General features: G+C 39.3%; 4 protein-coding genes across 5 annotated transcripts; all 4 read right to left on the reverse strand.

Annotated features, from left to right (window-relative positions):
* Positions 1-330: 330 nt before the first annotated feature.
* On the reverse strand, positions 331-1,460 carry LOC137950704 (putative calcium-binding protein CML19). The gene has a single exon (XM_068797304.1). It carries the CDS (start codon positions 1,089-1,091, stop codon positions 498-500), a length of 594 nt encoding a protein of 197 aa, XP_068653405.1. The 5' UTR covers positions 1,092-1,460; the 3' UTR covers positions 331-497.
* Positions 1,461-2,764: 1,304 nt separating this feature from the next.
* LOC137950613 (uncharacterized) lies at positions 2,765-7,235 on the reverse strand. Of its 2 annotated transcripts, none has more exons than XM_068797179.1 (7): positions 6,981-7,235; positions 4,243-4,303; positions 4,069-4,163; positions 3,957-3,990; positions 3,436-3,490; positions 3,273-3,331; positions 2,765-3,018 (listed from the first exon to the last, which is right to left on the reverse strand). In XM_068797179.1, the coding sequence occupies exons 1-7, from the start codon at positions 7,161-7,163 to the stop codon at positions 2,885-2,887; spliced, it is 621 nt and encodes a 206-aa protein (XP_068653280.1). In that variant the 5' UTR covers positions 7,164-7,235; the 3' UTR covers positions 2,765-2,884. The 2 variants fall into 2 exon arrangements, with proteins under 2 accessions (XP_068653280.1, XP_068653281.1); XM_068797180.1 differs by having other exon boundaries at positions 2,857-3,018; positions 3,289-3,331.
* A 1,122-nt stretch (positions 7,236-8,357) lies between these two features.
* On the reverse strand, positions 8,358-10,391 carry LOC137950115 (protein LYK2-like). The gene has a single exon (XM_068796493.1). It carries the CDS (start codon positions 10,389-10,391, stop codon positions 8,358-8,360), a length of 2,034 nt encoding a protein of 677 aa, XP_068652594.1.
* A 1,682-nt stretch (positions 10,392-12,073) lies between these two features.
* Positions 12,074-22,312, reverse strand: LOC137950248 (tetratricopeptide repeat protein SKI3). Its single transcript, XM_068796634.1, has 22 exons — positions 22,171-22,312; positions 21,995-22,069; positions 21,704-21,916; positions 21,470-21,592; positions 21,106-21,189; positions 20,900-20,950; positions 20,574-20,666; positions 20,139-20,279; positions 19,944-20,024; positions 18,261-18,517; positions 17,975-18,146; positions 17,794-17,909; positions 17,634-17,688; positions 17,469-17,534; positions 16,643-16,855; positions 16,472-16,523; positions 15,841-16,214; positions 15,646-15,740; positions 15,103-15,345; positions 13,394-14,037; positions 12,976-13,179; positions 12,074-12,896 (listed from the first exon to the last, which is right to left on the reverse strand). Exons 1-22 carry the CDS (start codon positions 22,171-22,173, stop codon positions 12,715-12,717), a joined length of 3,537 nt encoding a protein of 1,178 aa, XP_068652735.1. The 5' UTR covers positions 22,174-22,312; the 3' UTR covers positions 12,074-12,714.
* Positions 22,313-22,529: the final 217 nt, after the last annotated feature.

Below are 22,529 nucleotides of genomic sequence, written 5' to 3' on the forward strand. Positions count from 1 at the left end.
ACTCTAGCGAGAGGAAGCCAGATGCCCCTCCCTCTTCCTCCGTTCTTCCTTGATTTCCTTGTGCACGCGTTTCTATCTGTTTTCAAAATTAAAACTAGTAAAGCGTGAAAGAAATTAGGTGACCAAAGCCCAGTCTCAGTTTCCCTTCCGCCTCCGGCCGTCAGCCGCCGACGAACTTTCGCGGCAAAAATAACCGATTTTGAAACCCAGAAGCCCTTCATGAATACGTTTTGCAGACAATCATGTCAGGACCCAAGGTTTATTGTATATTGAGCTTCATGATTCCCGCAGTTATCGAAACCAAAACATTTTATTTTGTTTGCAATTTGCAAAAGAATCAGACGATACAACAACATCCTCTTCTAAATTACAGATGAAATCGCATAGATAATATCTACAGGCCACCGCCTGTGACGACGATGATACAAGCGTCTACCGAGTCAAGTAACAAATAATAAATCAATCAATAGAGTTTGATAGTGTACAAGGGAGCTGAATCAGACCATCATCACCGTGAACTCCTCGAAGCTGAGGACGCCGTCGCCGTCGATATCAAATCGACTGATCATAGTCTTACATTCGTCAATCGTTTTGGATTCTCCCAGTCTGCTGAGCATCCTCTTCAGGCTCTTGGGCGTGATACATCCCTGCCCTTCCATCTTGTACATCCCAAAGGCCTCCACCAAGTCCTTCCTCCTCTCCTCTTCTCCCTCCACCTCCATTAATCTCATGAAATCGTCCAACCCCAGCAACCCATCTCCGTCGGAGTCGTTGGCCTCCACCACGGCCTCTGCGTCCTCCACCGACAGCTCCTCGCCCAAGCTCTTCGTGCAACTCCTCAGCTCCGCCGGAGATATCTTACCGTCTCCGTCCGAATCGAAGTATTGGAAGACCCGTTCGAAGGGGCCGCTGTAGGGGCCTTGGGGGGTGAGAGCGAGGGGGCGCTTGGCGTCGTTCTTCCTGGGGGAGAGCTTCCGGCAGAGCTTCCCAATGGCAGATTTCGGAGAGGAGGCCGTACTCTTCTCAGTTTGCGGAGAAGTAGCTGAAATACAAGGGGAAGCAGCTTCTTTCTTCGTGAACAGTAGAACCATGATTTATGAAATTCGAAGTTTCTTCAAATTATTTGAAGATCGCACAAGGTTTATAAGCAAAATAAATAGACGCAGATACAGATTATAAGCAGAGAGGCGAAGAGATAACTCTTATCTCTAACGGATGTAACCTCCAACTTCTCGGATGGAAGAACATAGTTTCGATTGTTAGAATTTATACGTTTTCCAGTGGGCGCCGCTCGCGCTCGCAGCTGTTTCATCGTTGGAGCACGAATTCTGATTCGCTCTTTCTGGGAAATTTCCTGTAAAAAACAAGATTACAGAGGAGAAAGAAGAAGAAAGGTGAACCGAACCACGTCTTCGACAGAACCATAGGCGAGCGACCCATCTCACGGCTTTGTCGAGAAGTTCAACTCCGTGTTAGGTCTCCTACAATAATTCTTCAGGGTTCAGACAAGATGACCAAGAGGAAGACCTCGTAACGGTCAAAACCGCCGTGGAAGGCGTGTTTCCATTTTTCTGAGCTCGGGATTCCTCTGGAGTCTACTCGTCCCTACTCGTCCCTGTCAATGTAGAAACACAGGAAAGCCGTACGTTGGCAGGCACCGTTATGGCAGGCCAGAATGGAAACAAGAAACCAAAGGGGCAAGAGTCAGACAGACTGTCGTTTCGTCTGTTCTTCCTGCTTTTTACCATTCTGGGTTCTGAAATTACTTGACGGCTTCGCATCGGTAACTCCCTTAAACTTTATCCGGAGTTTTTCTGTTTAATTTCTTCTCAGAAAGAAACAAAAACAGGGATGATTCAATCTAAGGAACAAAAATACAAAACATCGGCATCCACCGATTGCATCATATCGATCACTTCGAGTGTCCATAATCGAGATTTAAAAAAAAAAAAACAACTATCTGGATATGTAACTAATATATATGGCAGAATATAAAAGCAATACAAAGTCAGATATGTTTAAGTTTTTTCGAGCGTACGTTGAAAGGCCAGTGGATCGACATGGAAACGACTCAGGGTCTCGCCATTAACAAGTCTTCTCAGAAAGTTATAGGAGTCTCCGTCTCCGCCAACGTTGGACGCACGTTGTGGCAGTCTCCTTTGCAGTCGGAAGAGGTCAGGGACCTACCCGTCCATGGAAACCAAACCAGAAGCATGATGACTTCCAGAAGTTTTGACGTGATCATGGAATCACAGTTCGGAGTAGTGCCAAGTCTGAGAGCCTACAATTCACTCAATTTCTGGGTTTATATTATATAATTTAAGTCTCAAAACAAATTTTTAATAATTTTCAAATTAAGATTTGACTCGCATATTCCTCACTAAACGAGTTAAAAAAGGTAGAGGGATAAAGATAACTGTAGACGAACCACAACAGCCCCCTTCTCACATCTTTATCAATCGTTACAACTTGGGTTGTCGTCTGTAGCGCCGCCATGTTGACAAACCGGCGGCGTGCAGCCCAACTGTTTTTCATTTATTCTGGTATTCGCTACTGGCAGCAACAAGGATCCTTCCTCCTCCCGTCGCGTCGGCTGTTTTTTCGCAGCTTTGCCTGCTTTGTCTTCTCGCGTCAGTAGCAGCTTCATATCATCTCACTTCTGCACATACCCTGTTTTTTTTTTTCTAATTTTTTTGTCATGGTTTTCCGTTCTTGGATTTATTATCATCAATACTCATTATCCCATTTACAGTTTTAATCGATATAAATTCATATATTATTTATTGGAAAATCTTAAGCCATTTACATGCGAAAGTACTAGAACACAAAAACCAGATCTACACAGGTAACATATGCTAATGCATCACTAGGTTAACAATCATTTTCATCTCCATCTTTCTGTAAACGATTTAGTTGGCAAAGCTTTGAAAACATGTTTCATACCATTTACATTCCATTCAAAGTTATCACAATTTTCCGAGGAGTTGCATGGTCCCTGTGCTCGCACAACCATATTCCCTGAAAATTGCAAAAACAAAAACAAGAAACATTTCAGGAAACATGCCTTATAGCCAATCAAAACTACTGCAAACGACTTCCAAGTGCCCCTCTGCTTGTTTAATTGATTACAACTGCTGTCAATTGTTTATATCAGTTCATAGCATCTATAGTTTTATTCCACCATGATAAGTGTGTTGAACTATTGAAAGATTTATGAGCATCCTGCTCACAGAAACCCACAAAAGTCTAGACAGACATCAATCCAGACAAACCTTTGGTCTCATTTACCTGCCAAGTTCCCATGTTGAGATGCCCTTCAGTTATTGGAATCCTGTGCAGCCAGAAAAAGAACAAAATCAATCATGTTTAGTTATAAAGCAAAACTAAATGTTGGAGATCAGTCCTTGAAGTAACATCATCAGGGGTACATCATACGTAAGAGAGCAACCAAACATCGATGACTTGATGTGCGCTGGCATATCATCGGGCCCTGCAAAACCATTATGTTCAACAAACTTCTAATCACTATCTTGGATGGTCTCTTTTGTCTACAGCCTTACTTTTGCTATCCACAACCTTATTGATTGCTTTAACAGTTATATCCATTACTGTTAATATGAGACAGTAACAGTAATTTATTATAGCAGGTGATGGCAAACCAACAAATACATCTAAAAAAAGTTTTTCTTGGAATCTAACTTACACAAGTCACCAACAAGAGTAGAATAACTTTGCCATGAATAACAAACTAAAATTATTCCTCTCAAAATAACACATGCCTTCAAAGCTCTGTATTCTCTACATTGAGGTGTAACGAATTAATGTTGACAAGGATTATACATTTTCCATTGAGAAAAAAGACATCAAAAAGCTTTGGAAACAACTGTTTAAGCCAGATGGCAACTTTTAAAGAACAGTACATTTGGTCTGTTTAAAAGGAAATCATGATAACGCACCTTCCAATGTGTGCCTCCATGGTGCTGATCGCCCCTGAACACATAATAAACAGATATGTCTTTCCTTCATCTCAAGGAAGTTATATCAGACAAACAAATTAAAAATACAAACCTCAGGAACTATCCTGTTTAGAAAGGTCTCAGTATCAGCCTGAACATCTGAGTCATAGTTCTCATTTATGGTTAGAGAAGCACTGGTATGCTGCACTGCGAGTATATAAGCCGTGTTTCAGGAGACAAATTCATCATACAGTGAACAAAAAAGTAAGTCAAATTCATGGCTTACAAAAAAAATGTGCAAGGCCACATTGGAATCCAGATAGATCTTGCTCAATTTCCCTCAACACCTAGCAAATAATAAAATAACTGATTAGGAACTGATCAGGAACAGGTTAACTCATGTTTTTCCTTTAAAAAAAAAAAAAACTGATTAGGAACAGAGTTGGAGAAAGAATCAGATGCATGTTAAGCTGCAAAACATAATTGGAGGATACATAGGCTTATCAATTCAATAAAATTTAGTAAGCCTACATGGCTCAGCTGGAGCTCATGCTCATATCATCCCTTAGCAACCCAATTTCACTCCTGCTTTTGACTTACTACTTACAAGCAGAGCACAAAGGCTACTGCTATGGTCTGCTTGCCACATAATGCTAGAAAATTGTGATTCACAATACAAAAAAATATCTACTCTATAATACTAAACTCTCATGTCAATTTAAAAAAAAAAAAGTACTAGGCATAATTCATCTGCCCACAAAAGAAGATAATCTCTCATAATTTTCAATCTTCAGGGCCCGTGCGCATAATACAACATAAATTTTCAGATTAACTACATGTCAAATCTTATCTTCATCCAACATCCCTGGACTCACAACATGGAAATAACCAATTATGATAAATCTTTCATGATAATCACATCACGCCAAGGGGATCAAAAGCTTTTGGATAATCTGGATGTGTTGTGCCAGAGAGACCACTTAATCCACAAACTCCATTTGGAGAAATGAGCCACAGAAAGATACATCTGGATGTGTTATGCCATTTCACTGCTTCCCTTGTTTTGTATTACAGAAAATTGTATAAGGCAAAAACAAAATGTCGAAAAATAAAAAATAAAAATTTATAAGCTATAGGATGCAGTGATCAATATTCTTCTTATTAACTGATTTTTTTTTAAAGCAAAGACAAGAAACAAGAAAGGAAAACAAAACGCTAGAATCACATACACCTAGCGAATCCCGACAGACAAGAAGAAAAATGAAACAAGATAAGGATACCTTCTTTAACCAGTTAGTCAGTAACATAGTCAATATTCTTCTTATCAATTGATATGTTTTTTTTTAAGCAAGAAACAAGAAACAAGAACCACATACATATAGCTAATCCCAACAAACAAGAAAGAAAATGAAACAAGATACGGGTACCTTCATTCTCCAGTTAGTAAGTAAGCTAGACAATTAGGTCCCCAATGTACACATGAGGGCATTGTGAACTCCATCTCCACTGGCATCTTGACATCCATTAACTTTGACAATCATTAAATGGGGGTTCAATGTGACTAAAGACAAAATTATTAGACAACTTGAAAAGATCCAATGAAAGATCATGGAACCCAGGTTATCACTCAGGGAGTTTCTCAGTGACCAGACAACATGTGTCCACCAAGCTCTCATGACAACTCAAGAAACTTTGGCCCCAATGGCAACTGACTGAAAAAAAAAGTCAGTTCCAAACAGCACATGGTTCATATAAGCAGCAAATATCCCATTCCCTTAAAATTATAGTAGTATCTGTATTCTACAGAAAAATCTATCGACTTTTCTGTCACGTTACAAACTCCAAAATAACACAACAGAAAGCATACTTCCAGAGTTAGTTAGTACCAGAGCTGTCAGGCGGGAAACATAAAATTTGACACATGAATCATGTGAATGGAGCATTATAAATAGAAGATGAAGCTAGGGTAGAAAGGAGAGAAAAAACAAGTTTCTTAAGTCTCTTGATCCATATCCTCCCGTTCTTCTTTTCCTTCTCAGTTTGAATATCTTTAAGAAGAGTTCTTATTCAGGTAGTCAATAGTTAGCTGAAAGTGAAATCGGTGTAAGAAAGCAACGATAAGGAGCTGTCCATCTTCTATTATGCTAGCCTCCTCACTTCTCAAAGTAATGAAACTCTGTTTCTCATAGATTACCATGTTGCAAGAACTGGACAATCTGTTCTCATTCATAATCTATTCCAAAGAAGCTCTTGTTTAGTTATTCACCTGAGCACAAGATCACTGTCACATAACCATATCATGCATAAGTAGAAAATAACATACTCCAACACAGAGTACTCCTTAAAACTTCTGCCTAGCGAAAATTGAGCTACATCCAGATTTATATTCCAGACCTACCCCCTGAGCACTTTATGTCATAATGAAAGCATGTCTCTTACCACCATACTGATGTATTTCAGAAGGTAAGACTGACATCGTTGATCACGAAATATCCAGAGATACATGGTAGTCAGAGGAATGGCGGCTCTTCCGCACATGGACAGCAAATGAGCCGCTTGAATGTGTGTAAAAGAAGAGAAAAAAAGAGAGAATTTACGCGCTTACGCATTTACCAAATCAATTGTAACCGAGAAACAATTCCTCGTTTCCTTAACTAGATTAAACTCCCAGTTACCTGGGAAATCTCCTAGAGCTGAAATCGACCTCCAGCCAAATCCCAAACAGGTGCGGAATAAACACTCGCTAAACCTGGTAAGTTCCATCAGCGTGATCATTTACTGAAAGACTCATATGCACCTAGGCACGTCCACTGAAACGAAAAGTCTCCGGATACAATTCATTCCGATAGTTACGTACTCCAATTTCTGATGAAACCGTCTAGAGAATTCCGTCACAAAACAAAATCAGTCGACAACAGCTCCCAAACACGAAAATCCATAAGAAGGAGAGAAGCAGCAGACAAATATGAGCAGAGGACAGAGAAAATAAAAAAGTGGGAAGGGCAGGAAAGCGCGGAAGGTTACCTTGGAGGTAATGAGATGGCATCCACGCCTGTGAGCGGGAATGACAACAGTTTTCTGAGCCCATTTAGCAGCCATGGATTCCCCACCCTTAAGAGGGGTGTTGGAGACGGCGGGAGAGAGCTGGGATTTCACCCGAACGGGGACCGAAACCGGCTTGGCTGAGAAGGCAAACGAGGCCTGCATCGTCTCTGGTACACGGGGTTAGTGGAAAATAAACCAAGTAAGCGGATGTACGGTAGGAGATGGAAGAGTACGAGGGGGGGAAGTAGAAAAGAAATAAGGTGAGGTTGAGAAAAAGGCACAGGCACGGGTTATATTATCTTGAATCGCTCTCTTCAAATCCACAAACAAAAGCACTTTTGTTGTTTGGTTTTCGTGATGTGAGTCCACAAAGACTCCGAGTCGACTCAGTGACTGTGCTTAACCGCTTCGTCTTTGTTGTGTTTTTACTTCCACGTATGCAGTCGATATATTTCAGAATACATTAATATATATATATATATATATATATTATTAAATATATTGTATTCTATATTTATTTATTATCTCAATATGCATAGGTTTTTTACTAATTTTAAATAGGGATAATGATATAATTAAAATTAAAATTAAAATAAAATAAAAAAAGAGTAAAAAAAAGTTGGGTTGATTGAACATGAGTAGAGTCTTCCATAAGCATCCATGTTGAATAAAAAACCTGATCCTTATCTCAACAAGGGAGATGGAATAAGTGATGTCCATTCAGGAGGGACCCATATGAATGGACGATCTTGATGTAATGGACTAGAACGCACTCCTATTTGCTAGGCCCTAACCATGGACTAAAAGGTGAAGAAGGAGATCGACACTTCTTTCGGTTTCACGCCGTATCCGTCTCAATTTCTCCTCTGAAACTCTGAATTTTTAATTCAACCCCGGTCCTACAAAAGCAAAACTGAAGATTAACCGAATCATCTTCTTCTGCTCTCACTTCCATCTCTTCTACGCCCAGCAGCCTTATGCGCTTCTCAATCAGATTACTGAGTGGAGAAGATACCGGCGAATACCCAGGTCTTGGTTCCCGTGAATTGCTCCTGTTCAGGAGCGGCGTTGAATTCAAAATTCAGAGTTTCAGATGAGAAATTGAGACGAGGAAAGACTTTATTGATCCTAATCTCCGGTGTGATTACCCCTTTGATTTGGCCTTTACTATGGCTCAGTTGGCTCTGAACTGTGTGGCCAGTGATCTAGACTCTTTAATTCCTTTATTTTCAGTTGGATATAATAGCCCTGTTCATCTGATAGCCATCTTAATTACAGAATACTTACATAAGACAGCAATGTCTTTTTCACCATCCGAGTCTCCATGCAGCACCAAGACCGTAATTCATTGTTGGGTCAAATTTGCGTTGTGCTGCTGGGTTTGGAGGAACTCTCAGCAATACAAAATTGCTCTCCTTCGGGCAATTCTTCAACTAATCTTGCTAACCTTACGACGAGCACCTCAGCACTTGGTCTCAGTGCCGGATCTTCTTCCACACACCCTCTTGCAACTTTGGCTAAAACCATGGCTGCCTCAAAAGAATAACCCCCATCCAGTGAACTGTCCATGAAACCCCTCAGACCTTCCTCTTCATCGGACTGTAATACGGATTTGATCTTCTCTGAGAGCTTGCTACTTTCACCGTTCTTCTTTCCCCTCGCAATCGGAGTTTGGCCAGATAGCACCTCCAGCAAGACCACCCCGTAAGCGAAGATATCTGTACTCCGGGAAATGGTGCCGTGTTCCAGATACTCAGGTGCAAGGTAGCCCCTGCTCCAAGAGACGGACAGTAATTGTTGAGCTTCCATATCATCATCTTCAGTGCACCTTGACATTCCAAAATTGCCTAGTTTGGCATTAAATTCTTCATCAAGAAGAATGTTCCGGCTTTTCACATTCCTGTGGATGTGACTAGGTGACAGTGCGTGGTGCATGTAATGAAGGGCCATTGCCACATGGAGACATATTCTAAGCCTCTGGTTCCAGGATAAGAAGCAGTAGCAGGAAGCAATGAATTGGCTCTTCATGGCCAACCCCCCATGAAGCCAATCTTTTAACGAACCATTCTTAGCATACTCGAAAACCAAATAAGGTTCACCTCCATCGCCCATGCACGTTCCCAAGAGCCTCAAAATGTTGGGGTGCCGATGGTTTTCCTGGATAAGTTCAAAGTTGATCTTGGAGATGGTTTCTACGCTCGTCTGCTTGATTGCTAGGTTCTTCCCATTGAGGCGTCCGTGAAACATGGTCCCCTCGATGAAGTTGCTCGAGTTGAAGTCTTCTGTCGCTTTCCTCAGCTCTTCCGGACTGAATGTGTCCAATCCTCCCTTATGCGGTGTACACGGAAGGTTTTGATCGTTCGCAGCGTCTTGAGGATCCTCCAGTTCTTTGGATTGTCTAGGATTTCCAATGGTTAGCTGTTGTAGCTCCAAATCACCTTTCATAACCAGATCGGACTTCTTCCTCTGACGCTGGATCACCAAAAATATGACGGACATGGCAGTACCAAGTGCTATTATAACTGCACTCAGTCCGATGTAAATTCCAAGCTTACGCATTGTTACTCTTCTTCTGGAACTTTTCTTGGACACAGTCATGACTGGGATGCTTGCACCGGTTATTGTGGCATTGGGATCATGAGCCCTGATGAGGGGAGCTAGATTCGGTTTCTCACTGAGAGGAATCAGAAAAGTGGAACCTACCACCAAAACTTCAGATGGAAGTACTCCTGATCTGCCGTTAGCAGAGAGCAGAGCCTCTATGCTGGTGTTAAAGAGTGAAGATATCTTTGAGGCCGTGTCACCTTGAAATACAGGGTAAGACATGAGAAGCTTTGTACCTTGACTGAACTGAAGTGGATTTGGGCAGGCACAAAACAGGGGAACAATCACTTGCGCTTTGTTGCTCAGATGTGCTGGAGGCAGGTGGGGGTTCTTCTCTTCGATGGCTCTACAGGTGGTGAGGCCTTCCAGTGAAGCAGCAATCCCTTCAAAGCTCTCCCCTGCAATGGCCGTTTTTACCACTCCAGCCTGAAAGTAACCACTGTTGCATCTGCAATCTATCGGTATAAGCAGAGGTTGGTTTGGCAGAAGAATCTCCGCGTTTTTGGACAGCCCGCTCGCATCTACAACTGCAATCCGATTCAATCCTAAGTATTGACTCAGATTGGACAGAGAGGAGTAGAAGGAATTGGCGTAGAAGAGAGTGAAAGTGAAGCACTGTTGGTTCTGTGGCCCAGCAGCATCACAGCGGTGACCAAAAGCTTCTCCCGGCATGGAATTGCAGCTGAAAGAGCTCATTCCCTGTACAATCACAAGCTGAACAGCAAAGAACGCCCAGACGATGAATACCGGAAATCTCTCACATGAGTTGATGGGAAGAACCGCCATGACCACCCACCCCAAGTACCCTCTATAACAAGAGAGTAGTCGAAGAAATCCGTTCCTACTTCCTGAAGATGAATAGATAGAGCAGATTAAAGAATTACTGAGGCTAACTATAATAAGGGTGCGCAGAAACGCTGCCTGTGAACAATGTTCTTGGGTAGTGCAGTAGATAATTTGTTATTTAAATCTGCTACCAGCTGTTACCGTTGCCATCACCTTGGGCCCGGTTCCATTGGCAGAGGCAAGATAAGATGAAAGGACAAGTAACTGCTCCATCTGTGCTCAAGCTTCCAGTATTGAATCCGTATCTGCAACATGTAGAATACTGGCATCTATGCATGGCTGCATCTGCATGGGCAGCGTTTAGTACCAACTCGGTTGACTGAAAGTCCACTAAGCATATATGTAATGATTCAACTTTTGGGAGATGTGTAGGATGCAATGATGGATGGGATGTGTAGCGGTGAAATCGATGATAAGTGGGTGGAAATGACGGTGGTGGGCGGTGGCTGGGGGCCGGGGGGGGGGGGGTAAGGAAAGGCAGCGTGGGATTTAGAAACCTAAGACGAGACGGGCGTGTGTGGGGTAAAGACGAGGCAGACGTGATGGATTCTGCGTCCATTTTATATATATTTAATCGCTCTTAGAGACAAATAGTCAAACACCCGATATCCCAACCGCTACAGTAGTCTTTTTGTTTTAATCTAATGGCTAAAACTGAAAAACTGAACAAATCCTCCACTAAGAAGGAAAAATAAATCCTCCTCTCCTCTGGCCTCTCATGAGTTCAAAGAGATCTTGGGAGGAGGAGTGAGCATGTGCATACCCTGGCTTGTTTCCTCGAAACTAAAATTAATGGAGGTGACTCTCATCAAATCCAAGATATAAGAGCGATTCAGTACTCCATATATAACATACCTGAAATCTGGATTAATTTTTTGAGTTAAAAGATTGAATCCGTTCAGGTGTTTGAGGGGAAAATTTGACAAAGTTAGGTTAATCAGTTTAAAGAAGAAAAAAGGGGAAAGACAGCTGTGTCTCTTGCAACTCAGCGTTGGAGACAAGATTGACAGGCAAAAAAGCAAATGGAAGGAGATGGAATTTCTCACTTGGAACAAGACAATGCTGATGATACCAACAGTGAGTCCTGCACGCGGCCCAACACTGGAGCGTCTCTGCCGGTGCCTCTGGTGCCAATCCGATCACGGACCAACCCAGTTATAATTCTTCAAACGAAAATGTAGTCTTGACTATTTTCATCTAAAATTCGAACACATAAATACATTATAAAAAAAAAGAATAATGAGAATTATTCGTTTTATGAATTTAAAATACGGAAAAGTATAATACGTTCAATGATAGGGGAAGGGGATTCGAGCTCAAGGTTGAAAAACCTAACCCTAAACCCTAAGCCCTAGACCCTAGAGTAAGGCAAAGCGGTAGGATTGAATCTTTGAAAATATGGCTCTAGCCGTCCCACTATAATCCCTACCGGTGATAGTGCATGACCATTACAAGAACCAATGATTTCTAAGGAGAAGGAATTGTAACTTTTACAAATGGGACAAATGTTAGTGAGAATTAAGTAATATGGATTAGGGAAAAAGTCCTCAACCACATTAATTGGCTATTACCATTCTTTCTTCTTTCTTCTTTTTAGTATGATAAAAGATAGTTAGGACTCTCTCTTACCTTGCTTGCTTGCTTACAAAAAGTGTCACATTTTTATTGGATATAGCAGGCGGTTATCGAATCAGATTTGCTAGATCCTGTTTTAGCAAGAGGGTCGGTCGGTCCCTCCAATCATATGGGAAGAATAATCCTCAATAACCCCAATTATTACATTGCTCAAAAGAGAAGATACGAATTATATATATATATAACAGAATAAGGATTTTAACGACAGAAGAGAACCCATGAAAGTCTAAAGATGCAGACAGACAACTGAGGACAAATAAGACCATAAGACAAATATCAAGTTTGACGATCATAACAAAATCGGAAGCATCACCTCCTCTTCGAGTTTAAAGAACAGAAGTCATGCAATAAACTGGGGAAAAGTTAGAAGAGATGTCCCGGGAAGAAAAACATTCAGAATGGTGTCTGTAACCAGCCTGTTAGAAATCAAATGGACTAGCTGCGCGAATGATCAGGTAAGTCTTGACCCGCACCAATAACAATGCACAGATTGAGAAGTTCAGAAGCGGAGACAATTTGAGTATGTTAGCAAGTGAGGTACAATGTTTACACTATATTACCTCAGCACAGCGATGATGATTATATTAATCAGCCAAATGTGCTGCTGCAGTGTCCTGACAGACAACAATCATTCCTTCACTCTCTCCAAAACCTTCCAGTACCTTGCACAAGAGGGATTTATATGAATTGCACGAAGGATCCACCTCTGTGGACTTTGTAGTGCTTCAACATTAGAATGTGAGCCAGATGCAACTTTTGACTGTTTTGCAAGCAAATGCATTTGGAAGTATAATTCAGCAGGCCTCATCTCTAGAGAGAAAAAAAAAAAAAAAGTTAGAAAATATTTAACGAGTAAATAAATGGAATTGTCTGTGTAAACACTAGAGACCTGCTGGCCAAGAAAACCATTCAAGGCGGAGATTATCTTCCCATTTAGTTCTGGCACCTAGACTCGCTTCTGCCTGAGCCAGCAGCACTGATACAATAGGTAAACAGACGAGAGAAAATTCCTTAGCTTTTGTGAGGCTGCTTACTGCGAGTGATAAGAACTCAGAACCTGATCTTTGCTTTGCAAGTTCCAAACAGATGAGCCCTGTTGAAATACCAAAGATTAATTCCCAAAGACAAACCATGGGTTCAATCTTGAAAACAACAATAACCAAAGGCAACTACAATTTTTTTTTCAGAATAAAAAAAAAAAAAAAAAATCCTCCCAGTAGTGTATCTTGCGACACTGGCAACATGAAGCATTTCCAAAATTCAATAATGACTACCAGGCAAAGAGGTACTAGCAGAAGAGAAAATACCATGAAGGAGAAGAAGACAACTCTCAGCAACACCAAGTGAACAAGCATGTGCCAGAACCCGTTCTGCTTGAAGAAAGTTCTGATCCCACAGAAAGCTCTGGGCACACACTAAATCATAGATAGCCATCCATTTTTTACTCGTCGTGCCTTCATCTTGCAAACATCTTTCAAAACGCAGATTTATAGGGTTCTCATTGTTCTGAACTTTGTATCTACATTCAATATACTTCAGAGATATCCAACCACATTGTTTATCAGTCCCAAGCTGGACACATTCAATATATTCCTCTTTCAGCTTTGAAAAATCCTCCTGTAATGCATATGCACGACATAATTGCAAGTGTGCAAAGAAAAGGTCACAAGAAGGAAGTGGTAGTTGGGAAGCGTCTGTAGCATAACTTATGCAATCCAGGTGGTCTCCACCTTGCAAACAAATTTCAGATGCAGAAAGCAGAAGCTGGAATTTCTGATACTGATAATGTTGATCTTTCCTTGAATAGACTTCATTAGACAAAGCTGTGACAACTAATCGCTTCATAATGACACACAAATGTGGAGGAAATTTCTCTTCTCGAGCCTTTTGTAAAAAACTAAGTACAAGCAAGTACAGTGCCTTGTGATTCCAAGGCTCCTCGCGCAGCCATCTGCCATAATGGAAAATAAGAAAATATATGAGTGTAAAAAATCCTTGACCAACCACTAAAAGACAAACTAACATGCACCACCATGATACACTACGTTTTAGTAATCCCCGTAGAGGATACAGCTGATTAATTTGATGGAAAAAAGATTCCAGAGTTCCACAAGCACAAAAGGGAGAGTCTCCTGTACCAGAAATGGAATGATGGTTCTGATATGAACAGCACTAAAATACTAGAACAATATTAGCCTGAATTTGTTTCGATTTTGTAGAAACAAAGGTGGTGACTGTTAGTTATATTAGGAATACATAAGATTTCATCAAAGTAAGAATTACTCTCCAAGTACAAAACTCATATTTGAATTGTTGAATTAAGATGCAAGTACCTAAACATATGCATTTAAAGTTGATTGCAAGGTATCTAAAAGATTAGTGTAGAGAAAAATGTTAAGTGTCTCATACATAGTGCTAGAGAGTTATTGATTTTATAAAGATTAAAATAATGTTCTTTCCTAATAATGCTAAGTATTTATATAATTTATCAACATTTTTTAGGGAGAGTTTAAGAACTTTCATAATCAGTTAGACAAATCTATTAAAAAAATGCCCCTGTGACCATTGAGCCAAAGGCCAGTCAACTCATCAACCAATAGACATCCCTATTCGGCAAGTCTATCACCCAGAATTTACTTTATCAGCCAGGATACAAGTATCATTAATACATAGACTAACACCAATTTAGAAATTCATGCAATATTATGTTATTTTTGTTTGATACATTTTCTTAGATATGACATAGCTATAGCATAATCATGCCTTTCTTTTAATTCTTTCCCAAAAGACAAAACTGATACCCACTTAACAAGATCAAATATACGTTTATTACTATTATTTTTCTATTTTTACAGTAATAACAGTAATGTTCAGTAGATAATAGTTATATTCAGTATAAATTTTTGGTAATAAAGTCTTGATTGGTCAAAACCTACCAACATTTCATCATATGTAAATATTACTACTATTGCTAAGAAATACATTTAAGGAATAGTAGAGAAGTGGAATAGTATACTTCTGCAACTGCTGTAATATTCCTGTTCCTTGTGTCCGCTGATCTGCACATGTTGCAAAGGAAGATTTCAAATTTGTGGCGCTGCTAACATGACATGCAACTGCTGCAGAGCCAATAACCTCATTGCCTGATGTGGAAACTTTGGGAATCAGAGGCCTAGGATGCTCTAGAACAATGCATCTAGTTGCAGAGTGAGATGAATTCCATACCTCACTCTGTAAGAGGAGTAAACCAAGTTGGTTCCTGTAAGAAGAAAGACTGCAGTAAGCACACGGTTTCATAATTTGCATACATAACTTTTAACTAAATAAAACAACCACTTAGGCTCAGGCAGCCATCAAACTGACCCAACGTTTTATGATCTCATTCAAAGACTTACCCTAAATATGTCGGTCATCAGCTAGTTGCTAATGAAGTATCATAACTTTATCCTCTAATAATAATTAGAGTTCTCTATTTGGAAAATAGATGAAAGACTAATAATTTCTCAACCTCACCAGACATTACTATGTTAAATTCAGTTTCAGATGCAGATGCATTTACCGAATTGAAATACTGTCGGGATACATATGCAAAGTTTTTCTTAAGTAATCCACGCCACTTTGAATTCCCAGATGGTTTTGTGATCCATCCACTACCTGCAAAACAAAAAGCGCATTATAGTCATAATCCACTTTGTACTAAAGAACAAACAAATTATTGAATTTTATTTGAAATGTATAATAAAAAAAAACTTGCCAGTTTTACAATGGCAATCAAAGAATGCAGGGAAGTAATCTCTTCATGAGATGAAATGAAACTAAGATCACTAGGAAGAAACGACCGAAGTTGGCCACTCTGATCCAAAGTAACAAGTACAGAAAGAATATAGCTGATCTTCACACTATGCATCAAATTACGAGGAGTTTTCAAAATTGATGAAGCTGCTGCCTTCTGGCCAGAAATGCAATACACCAACTTCAATATCAACCCAGTTGCAGCAAGCCCAGATGTCTGATTCATTGTAGAGACACTTTTAGCTAAGCTTCTTGCCATGGATAGAGATTGTTCTGTTCTACCAAGTTTCCATAATGCTACAGCATATACTTGCAGACCCTTGTCATCCAACAGACCTAACAGGGAGAAAAAAGATAAATGTTTAGAAGAATATGAAACAAAAGAGTTTCTACAAAGTTCAAGAGATTGTGCTGCTTGACAAACAAGTACATATCAAAAACCAATACAACACGGTCTTCAAAAGTTTATATCTCAGCATATTCCTTCATTATCTATTAAAGGGCTTCCCACATTTTTCATAGTCACTATTTTCCTGTTTTTCATAGGTCAGGTTACATCTAAAACTATGAAACTGCAGATCCTGGTTCCAGACCTTCTTTCTGCAATACTTGACACTCATTCGCTGCTTCAAGTGCATACCCTACCTACACCAAATAGAAGTGTTAACAAAGATGCTGATTAATTTTTTTTGGGACCAAAATCAGTAACGGACCAAACAACTCATCAAAAAATTCTAAACAATAGAGGTTTCATAGAAATTTACCTCACAAAGAGATCTTGCCAGATTGAATGATGCATGAGCAACACCAGACATTTGATCTCTTCCTACAAAACATCTGCAGGCATATTGTGCCTGTCTATAAGCGGCAATTGCAGATTGATAATCCCCCCGTGCTTCATACACCAGGCCACTTAGGTTATGCGACTCTGGATAATGAGGTGCTAGATGAACAGCTTGCCTTAAGACACAAAACACCTGGAAAACAAATGAAAACAAGACAATTGTTCATTCATTCCAGAGGTAATTATCATAGGATTGGGATATTATCATGTTCAAAAAGACAACTGCAGTTTGGTTTCAGATTTATACAGATGCAACTAAAACCAATGAAGTAGAGAAAGGAATCATAACACAAGCATGTATGTGCAGGGCCTTGTTATGCTACAGTCATCTTAGACAAATTCCAGCACACCATTTCTATTGATTAAGAAATAAACTACGAAATTTTAATCTCTTGACTTATTTTTGAACAGCCAACTAGAAACAAAGTAATTTGTGTCTGCCAATAAACTCAACAATAAATCATTTTTTTAGCAAAGTTTTCAATACTCGAAAGAATTTCAAAACTAGTAAGACCGAAAACAAAAAAAGAAAAAACAAGCCCAGAAAGAGATCTCAGCCACAATATCAATAGGGCAGAAGGATATGAAAAGCCACAAACTCTCCATTTTTTATGCAACCTACTTCTTAATTTAACTTTTACCCAAAATCCCCTTGCTAAATGAATCATTTTTCACAGGAGTGAGACAACACAATTTTCTAAATTTTCACAATAATGAAATTTTCACATTCATTTAATAAAGGGTACCTGTGGAGCAAGTAGCTGGCCTGAAGAAAGAGAGAGATTTCCTAGACCAAGTTGAAATTCAGGGACCTGCCAGAAAGAGCAAAATAAGCATAGTCAAACTTTTTAGATGGCAAGCATCGTCACATCCAAGAATCAAGACACAATTACCAAAGCATGAAACCTTACAGGCAAGGTCTGTACAGCTCGCAGGCAGCTCTCATAAGCCTCATTAATTGAACCGCTGAAAATGAATTTAAGAGACTTGTCATCCAGGTTTTTGTGTGTATCATGTCCAAATTATAGATTGCTACATATATCATTCAAATAAACAAAATCGTGTATTTACCCTGTATAAGTATCGATCGACATGCCAGCCCACGGCAATGCAAGCGAAGGATCAATACTTCGAGCAAGATCAAAGGCTTGCCTCGCAAGAAACCTTTCGCCTTCTTGTCTGTAAAGCTGAGAAAGTACCACATCAGGAAGTGCTCATAAGCAGGGAACCAGAGGAATTATCAGCAGCATACCTTTCCAAGAAATGCCCACGCCGCAGCAAGAGACACATCCAGTTGTAATCCCCTTATCAAAGCATGCTGCTTTAATGACTTATGATAGGATAAGCAGCCCAGAACAATCCAAACTTCACTATTGCCAGCTTCAAGCATCAGACCACCCAGGGACATCTTCTCAGGTAACTGCCTGGCAAATAAGATGATTAATGAAGCTGGACAAAGAAGAAAAAGAAAACATGACATATCTTCTTCACTGACAAGATATTGAAGATTTCTGAGTTGATATTGCTATTGAACTTACCAAGCTTCGAGATCAGAGTTTTGAGATGTATTTTTCTCATCTTCAGAGGAAATAAGATCTAAAGCAATCGCAACATCGGTGTAGATATTGGCTTGCCAAGGGGTCAGATGTAAAGCTTTCTGGTAAGAGCGATTAGCATTGACAGCAGCCTTGACACGCTCCTTCTTCCATTCCAAAATGGAAGTTTTGAAAGAGCTCTCATCAATTTCTCTGTTCTGTCCCTCACTAACCCATGGAAAAGATTTTGCATATGCAAGCTGAAAAAAAAGAAAGAAGTTAACAAAGAACCAGCTGCTGTATCAAGATGTACAGCTCAGTGGGTATTGAGCATTTAGAGTGACTTGTATGACAACTTCTTCTGCATATTCTATCCAAGCAGAAAAGTGCTGCCAGGCAAAGGATAACTAATTAATAGGAAATTAGAAGAGGCTCCAGTTAATTAACCATAGTTGATTATTTAACTATCTTCTGTTTAAGAAGAATAGTTATTAGACAATCACTTAGGGCACGCTTGGAAACCACAGAAAAGAAAAGAAAATAAAAATAAAATAAAAGGGGAGAGAACGTCCTTTTCCAGTGTTTGGCAGCACAAAATTTTGAAGAGAAAAGAAAATATGAGAGAAACTTACTCTCTCTTAGTTAATGAACTTTCTCTCAAAAAATTATGAAATTTGGAGAGAAAAGAAAAGAACAGAAAAATAAGAGAGAAAATTTTTATCATCAAAATTTTCTTTTCTTTTCCATTTTTGCGTGTATTCAAACAAGATAAACTATAGCTTTATTCCATTTTCTCTCACATTTTCCATGAGTATTCAAACAAGAGAAAAGAAACCTCTTTTCTTTTCTCTTTCTCTTCCTCTCCTCTATCTTTTCTTTTTTATCTCCACTTTCTGTGTTCCAAACACAGCCTTTAAGGCATCACCTTAGCAATAGCTGCAGACTGTTAAGTAAATATTTCCTTGAATATCTGTGCAAGCCCAAGAAGCAGGCAAAATTTCAAAAGACAACACAATAGGCATGCTTCAGAGAGATTTTCAGCAATAGATCAAAGCTTAATAGAGATACCAAAGAGTCCAATGTTGAAGAACAATAATTCTCTTGTAAATCCTAGTCCAAACATAAAACTGTGTGCTATATTCTCCCTTAGCAATTAGAATCACAAAGTTATGAGTGAGAATCCTATTTTAAGCCAGTTCCCAAGTAAAATTCTATTCTAAGTTAGATTTTAAGAATGACATAGTTTTAGAAGGTCATGGTTTTAAATTGGTCTTATTTTTACAAAGTGGAAGCATATAAAGTCAGGATGCATAAGCACTCTTTTTTGCACGAAAACTTCTACTATTTGCAGTCTGTTTAAGGAGATCAATAGGTCCCTGAAAAACCAATTCAACGAGCCTCCTTCAAGTATTTCGGCTGAAAGACTTTGTCATCTCTTTCTCCTTCCTATTGCTCTGTTTCCTATTACTCCTATTCCTCACAAACTCAATGGAGAAAAGTAGGCACTGATAAACCAGAAATCAGTAAATTTTGTCACACATTGTGCTGTGGATGTAAAGAGGGACCGTCAACAAGATAGATACTGTCACAGACACAAAAATGCTGCTAGATAACAGTGAAACAGGGTCTGATAGCGACACTAAAACCTTCTTCAAAATCAGTAAATAATTTAAGAAAAACTTATACCTTGATGTCGCCCAGCAATTTCCAGACAGAAGAATTATTTCCAGCCAAGCAGGTACTTGCTTTTGCAATCTCAGATGCCTCCTACAGTTTTACGAATACTAGTTTCAATGTAAGTCATGACTCATCTACAAAACGGTAAACTTTCAGAAACAAAAAAACGAAAAAAAAACTAAGAAATAATAAATACAAAAGGACCTCCAATAGAGAAGCTGCCCAAAAATATGCACCAGACTTGATGGAATCCTGAGATAAACCAAGAAGGGCAGAAGCAAGCCCATACTGGGCAGCTACATTATTAGGTACAATCTTCAGGGCATTCTGAAATTGCTCAGCTCCCTGAAACAATACACAGTTGAATGCTAAGAATCAGTCTTATAGGAAACAGACTGCTAAACAAGTAAAATAGTAGCCTACACATAAAATTTATGCATCTCCACATGCAAAGACACTAGCATTCTCCAAGGTCACCAAACATATACTTGAGCTAATTTGCTGGAACTTAGCTACACTACAAACAGACACTATCTTTCATCTTTTTCTTTTTTTTCAATGTATACCACACAATCTTGAAAACCAACGGCACTTGCATAGAACGGAATCACTAAAAATTATGAATTTAAAAAAACTTACTTTTTTGAAAGAACCAAGCATCAATAGAATGTTCCCGCTTTCCACTAATGCAAAGACGCTTGAATTTTCCAGTTCGATTGCCCGTCCATACGACTGCCAGAGCACTGTCTATCAGCGGGAATATGACAACAACAATTTTTTAATCCTATCAATGTTAAGGAGTACTTCATTATTCTCCTGATACAGACTTCAGAATGCAAAAACTTTGAGCAAGAACGAACTAAGTTAATCCCTTTCAACCACAGATTGATATTTTCATGCCCAAATAGAGGAAATTAAATCTACAGGAACTAGTAGAGAACTGTCAACAATTACAGAAAGCATACCTTTAAAGCAGCGGTAAACATGCCCAGCCGCTGATATGCAAGACCAAGTGCCTGACAACCATAATGAACATGATTGTGTAAACAAGGCTTCCTTTTTAAACTCGTTAATATGAAATCTAGAGTAAATTAAAATAAAATTCAAAAAAAAAAAACACTTTAAAAAAGTTAAAACATCAGAAGTACAAATGCTTTTAAAAGCAAGGTACCTCCCATAAATCTGAGCAACTTGGATAACCCCGAATGGCATGTTGAAGGCTCTGAACTGCTTCTGACCATTTTTTCTGATGTACCTGAAAGAATGAAATAAATAGATAGTCATGACTCGTGCTTTAGAGTTGGAAACAAGTTCTGACAAATTTGGATATTCCTCAAATATAAGATGTGGAAGCAGAAGTAACTTCGTTGATTTAGAACAGTGGAAATACTGCAGTCTTACCCTTAGTCATTATTCTTTTCTGTTTTTCAGTTAGTTAATCTTTTCTAGTGACAACGGAGAGACTACCGGAGCAATGAACAGCAACAAGCATTTTTTCAATTGGAGTGAAAAATGTGATGGCAAGGATATGATACCTGCATATAGCCTAGTCTTCGAAATGCCCAAAAAGCTCTGGGAGACTTCTTAGAAGCTTCCCGACAAACAGAAACCTCCAAAATCTCTTTTCCTTCCCCGTCTAGCAAATCACAAAGCCCTTCCTGTGAAGGATACAAATCACGGAAACTAACGACGTGAAGCACTGAAAATTAAACAATGGAACTGACAAAAAGTTAATAAGTCCATCAAAATATAGCCAGAAGTATACTTACCCCAGCTTCGTAATCATCCGGATTTAAAGTCACGGCCCTCTGATAACACCTGGCAGCTCTCTGCGAGTCAACTGAAACTCTACTATAGTAATGCCCCAGGAGGCGAAATGCGACGCCATTGTTAGGGTTCAACCTCGCCGATATTACAAAATGCTCAACCGCCTTTTCTTTCAGCTGGTTGGACTTTTCACCTTTTTCCCACAACAACAACCCCTGAGTATAAATAAAAACCATGAAATTCGAACCTGATAAGGCAGTAAAGAAGGACGTAGGAAGAGGTGAAGACGTTACAAGATTGAAATGATGTGCAGGATTATCCGGATCAGAATCTAATGCGTCTTTCAACTGTCGGAATCGTTCTTCTTCCTGAAACAAAGACCAGGGTGAAATGGAAACAAAAACAATATCAATTTAGAAGAGGAAAAACAAGTGAATGTAATTGTAAGAGCAGAACTAACAAGTCTTACCATCTTGGAGGAAAAACCCTAGAACGCATTGAACGCGTTAAAGAGGAACAAAGAGCCCCAGGAGAAATGGAGGGAAACCGAACAAATGAGAGCTGACCAAGAAAAGCAAGATACTCTATCCACGCAGGCAAATGCTTGACGAAATAAGTTAGCTAGCAGTTCTAGTTCTAGTTCTAGTTCTAGTTCTCGTTCTAGGTCTAGGTTTTATAACTATGTGGATTGCAACATTCTTGATTTATGTTTTTAATATTTTTAATATAAATTACACAATCCTCAACTCAATCTCATTATCCTCCTTATCAACTATCATTCTACAACTTAGTTTAATACTTTAAATAAATAATATTAATATAACATAA

The sequence above is a fragment of the Aristolochia californica genome, unplaced genomic scaffold (assembly GCF_029961685.1).
Source record: "Aristolochia californica isolate CCGP_79_NKW_82.1479 unplaced genomic scaffold, dmAriCali1.0.hap1 SCAF_14, whole genome shotgun sequence".
NCBI classification, from domain to species: domain Eukaryota; kingdom Viridiplantae; phylum Streptophyta; class Magnoliopsida; order Piperales; family Aristolochiaceae; genus Aristolochia; species Aristolochia californica.